The sequence below is a fragment of the Cyclopterus lumpus genome, chromosome 22 (genome assembly GCF_009769545.1).
Source record: "Cyclopterus lumpus isolate fCycLum1 chromosome 22, fCycLum1.pri, whole genome shotgun sequence".
Classification (NCBI taxonomy): domain Eukaryota; kingdom Metazoa; phylum Chordata; class Actinopteri; order Perciformes; family Cyclopteridae; genus Cyclopterus; species Cyclopterus lumpus.
In genome coordinates, this window is record NC_046987.1 from 15,379,534 (window position 1) to 15,385,541 (window position 6,008).

The 6,008-nt window shown below is 42.0% G+C and overlaps 1 protein-coding gene across 1 annotated transcript; it reads right to left on the reverse strand.

The window, feature by feature from the left end:
* Window positions 1-896: 896 nt before the first annotated feature.
* marcksb (myristoylated alanine-rich protein kinase C substrate b) lies at window positions 897-3,597 on the reverse strand. Its single transcript, XM_034563472.1, has 2 exons — window positions 3,212-3,597; window positions 897-2,205 (listed from the first exon to the last, which is right to left on the reverse strand). Exons 1-2 carry the CDS (start codon window positions 3,305-3,307, stop codon window positions 1,627-1,629), a joined length of 675 nt encoding a protein of 224 aa, XP_034419363.1. The 5' UTR covers window positions 3,308-3,597; the 3' UTR covers window positions 897-1,626.
* Between the last annotated feature and the right edge of the window lie 2,411 nt (window positions 3,598-6,008).

The following is a 6,008-nucleotide window of genomic DNA, read 5'->3' on the forward strand; positions in this document are numbered from 1 at the left end:
ACACCCTGCTTGCGGTGGCCAGAGCTGCAAAGGAAATAGAGGGTTTGAAAGTGAGTTTAAAAAGATTCTGATGTGTGTGAAGTTTGGTAGAAGGAATCCCAACACGTCCATGGTGAGCGTGGGCGTCAGCTCGGTACGCGCTGCAGGTGATACTAAAACTAAACGCCGTAAAAATGTTTCAAACACTAACATTTATGGTGCAAAGCTAGCGGCTGCCAACTTCTGAGTTAGCAATTTCCTAAAAGTACTGCAGGGCAGTGAGCGCATCTGAATTTATCACTTTGCTAATTAAACTGGTGAAGAGAAAAGATTGAGACGATCAAGCATACATTTTCAGATTGGACTGGGGCCGCAAGGTGGAATTCACCTTTATTCTTCCATTGCTTTTTGTCCAATTCAATCAGAGGGTGTCCTCTTTTTATGCAAATATTTAACTACTCTGGAAAACTAGTATTTTTCCTTTAAAAAGGCTGTGCAGTGTCATCTTGATCAGATTATTGCAATTACACAACCTTATATTTTGAGTCTATATTAGTTCAAAATGATTCCGTGTAGTGATTGAACCGTCACCTCTGATGTTTTCCTACAATGCACCACACGAGGGTGCTGTAAAGTAAAGAATCAATGAGCGTTTTTTTTTGTTTTTTTTAAATGGTAATGCTAAACATTGTGAATAAATGAGTTCAAAGTGCCACGTCATTTCTTTATTCTTCATCGGTGCTCACAAGAAAGTAAACTGAACACCTATAACCAGTTTGTAAGCAATGTGACATTCCATATAGAAGAGGAAGCCTCATTATATACAAAAACAAAAGATGCTGTTTAAATAGTTCACCCAAAACATGTGCTTTCTGAAGTAGTTTTTTTAAGTGGCATAATCACAGCTTGATGCAAAATTTGCTTAAAACATCTCCCAATTTTATTCAATCTTACAAATGGTGAAAAACAAGAAAAACTTCATTTACAATGGGTAATCTGTTAAAAACGTCAGTCATTTAGGTACAGCTCAGTCATAAAACCAGTAATATCAAAGTCTATACAACGTGCATTACTACAGAGTTTTGAAATGGTGGAATCTAATGGGAAGTGATGAGCACCTACTGTTTTGACAGTTAACTAAATCTACTTCATTCAGGAATGGTTGTGTCCACAGGAGCGTTGAGTTGTAAACAACTGTGCACTGCAAAGACAACATTTACGACTTGGTTTAGGACTTTCCCTTTAAATATCACAATGTGTCAATTCTTGCAGACACAGCTTTAGCTGCTACATCCAATTGCCCAGCACCAAATACTTTGATAAAATATGTCAAATTCAGCAACGTGTCAACACAGTCATGGTTCCATGTAGAAAAAAAAAAACATTCACACTCGCATCCATACTTTCACACTCGGCCAATGTCACACATGCAAGTACCAATGGGCAGTGAGGAAGCAGCACACTCTCCAGTACACCTCCTGTCCATCACTGCCAAGGATCTTGCAGTCATTATGGATGAGATGGTTGCAGAATAGTAAACAAACACCAACAAAAAATAAACAAAAAAAAATCCCTGGTTTTAGACAAGTCCTCGCATTTCTTCAGACAGGCTCCTCCTCCTTCAATCCGGTGTCTGGTTCAGCAGGATTACTCAGCGGTGGCAGTGGCCTCTGGACTGGCTGCCGTCTCTGGTTCAGTAGGTGAAGCCTCGGCTGGTTTCTCCTCTCCTTCTGCTGCTGCTGGTGGTTCCTCTGCCTTCACCTCCGCCTCTTCAGCCTTTGGCTTCTCAGCTTCAGCCTCTTTGGCTCCCTCCGCAGCGGCCTCAGCTGGTTTGGCCTCCTCAGAGGCTCCTTCCTCTGTCGCCTTCTCTCCTTCGGCTGGTTCTGCTGCGGCTGCTCCTTCCTCTGCTGCATCCTCTGACTCCTTCTTGGTCTTCTTAAATGAAAAGCCACTGAGCTTGAAGGAGGGTTTCTTGAAGGAGAAACGCTTCTTCTTTTGCTTTCCATCCTCACTGGTGGATGGAGTGCCTTCCTCAGGCTTGGCAGAAGCCTCTCCGTTTGTAGCAGCAGGCTCCTTCTCGCCGTTGGCCTCAGCAACCTCTACTTTCTCGCCTTCTTCTTTTGGCGCCTCCTCAGTAGGAGTGCTGCCGTTAGCCTGTACATCAGCTTTGTTGGCCTCCTCTGCAGCTGGAGAGGCATCCCCATTGGTCTTGGCATGGCCATTCTCCTGGAAGAATTAAAAAAAAATCAAAATCAAATTTTAAGACATGTATATCACGGTGCTGTTTTATTAAAAAGTTGATCTGTAATTATGCATGAGGCCAACACACAATATGTGTGCGTGTGTGCGTGTGTGTGAAAGACAACCCCCTGCCAAATCTGGCTTGCTGTGGAATTTAATCAAATGCATTGACAACGAGTAGCCAATAGGAAAATAGCTCTAAAACTGCAGCAACATCTGTTACTAGGAGAGTGACGCCAGATCGGTGGCTCTCAGCAGTAGGCTAGTCGGTTAGACCGCAGTACCGCCGGGATCCGCCAGGTGGCATTCAGTGTGGAGCCGGTGGATACAACATAGGAATTTGGGGATTTTTTCCTCTTTTAATGACCTGTGTAGTAAACCAATGAGTGTTAATTTCTCATCTCTCATCATTTCTCATCCTACTCTGTGCTATTTTTTTTTTTTTACAATTAGTATATTTTGTAGTTTGCGTTTGTACAACAACGTGGCTCCTTTCTTGAATCTGGCAACAAAGGCGTGGTATGGTCTTTTAAAATGGCCATGCCACAGTGAGAGAAGCCACACACCCATTTCAACCAAATGAATAAAACCCCGCAATTTTAAGAAAGCTCAAAATTCAATAGAATATTCATAATAAAAATCTAAAATCTAAATTTCAAAAAGAGCAATTCAGTGATAAACTATACATTCGACAGATTAGTTGAATCCTGATATTCATATTGAAAAGAAAAAAAAATTAAAGGCGGTGCCCGTATTCATTTTAAGCATTTCAGAATAAAATGCATCAACGGGAAAGAATGCTGCGATGTAAAATTAAAACATAAAAATTGCGGTGGATAAGGGTTACATGTGGCCACTTTCCCTGAATGCCGGTGAGCGTGCGGGTGCGCTACAGGGAACATGGAGCACGCCATTGAGTCCACGCATTGCGAAAAACGAGACAAAATTCCGCTTGAACAATCAAGACTGAAAACATTCAAATGTAGTTTACCTGTCCGTTTGACTTTGCTGCAACAGCTGCGCCTTCTGCTGGCTTTTCTACAGCAGCTTCCGCTTTTCCAGCGGTTTTGGAGGTTTGTGCTCCCATGCTTTTGGTGCAACAAAGGAACCCAACCGATCAAATGAATGAACAAAGACCGCAAGCTTCCTCCCCAAAAATGCGAGTCGAGCACCGACACCTACTTCTCGAACCGAAGCCGATGAATCACCCCGATATCGAAATGACCGCAAAGGGACGTGTGAGAAGCTGCAAAAATGTGGCAAAGAAGCAAAAGAAACGCGAATTCTTTCAATTTTTCTCGAGCGGAGTTTGTAAATGGAGAAATTGGCCCTGCCGCAAATGAGATGCGGAGTACAACGCCCAAGTCCACTGATGAATGGGCACTGGGGCTATGACGACAAAGCCACCCCCTCTCCACCAATCACAAGTCCGGAATCCAACGAGTGGGGGGGGGGGGGTCATGGACCGGGGGCCATGGACAATAGGAGAGACACAACAACATGGCCAACAACTTGTCTTTATGTCCATTTTAGAGTGCAGAAACGTGATTGTATTCCCCTCAAATAACGACTGAGATTTCACAGGTATTTGCTGGTGTCAAGCAAACAACTAGACGCTGATGTCCGCGAGTGAATGTCCCAGAAATATTTGATAAATCCAACACTAAGATAAACAATATGTTTTACAAGAACTACAAAAATGGCCAACATTGTGCCTGTAGATGACCTTTAATTTCTGTTAAGAGATATTCATTCTCTCCCCGGCCAAAATGTTAGCCACTCTACAGTAAGTGTCATCTACGAGAGAAATACATTGTCTTTTTTTATAATGATATGTGCATGATGTAATGTACAATATAATGTGCAGTAGTGTAGCCTATAACATTATTTTATATGTTTGTAGATTGTAAAAAATATTGTAAAAGCTACCTAATTTAGAGTTAAATGTATCTCTCAATCTAAAACGCTGCAGCAGACAGGGCCTATAAGAATGTGTCTATCACAACTTTTAAATGGATATACATGTGCAAAAACAACAGCATGTGTTGAACAGCTAAGCTGAGAAAGTATACTGCTCAGCTGGTCTTGTGTTAAATCATCACACACCCCTGACATATGCCTCGCTCAGTACACAGGCGTCCCCTGGAACTATAAGCCCCTGTGCCCACAACTTCCCTCATCCCTCTTCTTGCATAATAACATCTTGTCTGCTTGTTGCAGCTGGAGCATCCCAGTGACCCAGATATAATGAGTTTATGGCCCTCTGCTTCAGCATGCAGCCTGCAGTGCTCTGACTCCACCACCAGCCACAAGTCTCCTCTCTCTGCCATCACTGCATGACCCACATCTCCATGGTTACCAGTCCAAAATGGCTCTGCAGAAGAGGCTGCACGCCGAGGGCTTTTGCGATCACGTCTTCTGGTTTTGGAGAAAGTAGGGTGAGAGTGAGTTCATAAGAGCGCAGACAACAGTTTGAGGATTAGGGTGACTTCTTTCACCCACCCTCTCTTCGTCAGGCTAACTAGGCCACACTCATTGTTGTGATATTCTGATTACATGCAAAGCTGTGATTATTATGGTGAGCTGCCATGAATATGTAAACCAGGGGACAAAGCCAGCAAGGCATGAAGTGTTTTCAACAAGCAGCATGCCCTGACATTGAGACAAGACTTCTTCACCTGTCAGGAGGATATCAGGGTCCTATATGGAGGGGGCAGGGGGCGTGTGCACGTGTCAGCAAGTTGACTCCTAAAAAGGCAAAATCTTAAACATGCCAAAGATTTAAACTCCTCTCTTTAAACAATGTCAAATTGAACCCTTTACTGGTTACATCTTTGAAAATAAAAAAAACATTTGTTCTGTGTGTGCTAACAACAAAAATAATTATTGATTGTATCAATTAAATATCAATAGCACTCCATTGTTTTATTATGAGCCTCTACCAAACAGTTGAGATGTTCATTTATATATGTTCTAGCGTTTTCCTGTTTTCCTGTTTTGTAAATTAAATATATTTAGGTTTTGCACTCAGAATCCTCCCTCAGTGGCTGACTGTTGCTGGTGTGTTTAATAATACGTAGACACTGTTTTCCAACATTAGTTGCTCGGGAAGCTGCAAAAAGAGAAGTGCATCACCTGAATAGTACCTGAAATAAAGAGCTACCAAGTGATTGTTTTTCCTGGTTGATTGCAGGGTAGTGCTTTTACTTTGTTCATAAAGGGCCAATTTCAATTACATCTCCTCAGCTGCTTATGGCCCTTCATGCAGACACCTGTATTAAAAACGAACCCACTTAGACATGTTGAATACATTTATATTTTGGCTCTGATTTGTAATACAAGCCTAATTAATGTGTTTCTCTTCGTTGTGTCTTATTCACATTTAAACACTTAAAATGAGAGTGAGAAGACAACTCACTTGAACAAAAACTGACAATTTGCCAATCATGCTCCTTCTGTTTCTGTCTTCCCCAAATAGGGGAGGTGTCTCACTATGCATTGTACTCTGCCATTGGAGGAAAAGCGGTGTCAATCACAGCCCTTTGGTCGGTGTGGATCGGAGCCGTCACAGCTGCGTCATGACGTCACGAGACAAACCGGAAAATAAAACAGAATTTGCAGGTCAAAATAAAAGCACAAAAGTTAGCTCTTTGGAAATCATGTATTGAGCGTGCTTAACACAATCCTACCAATTTAAATTAAGTGGAATTATTATATTATGTATTCTGTTTCAGATTTTTAGATTAAAAAAAACAAAACTCTTTATTCTCGTTTTCACTTGGAAATCA

What these genes read in the sequence shown, in the direction of transcription:
- marcksb (XM_034563472.1), bottom strand. Translation starts at nt 3,307, where the DNA reads ATGGGAGCACAAACCTCCAAAACCGCTGGAAAAGCGGAAGCTGCTGTA. An exon ending in CAGCAAAGTCAAACGGACAG is followed by an intron (nt 2,206 to 3,211) that starts GTAAACTACATT and finishes TAATTCTTCCAG; the next exon opens with GAGAATGGCCATGCCAAGAC.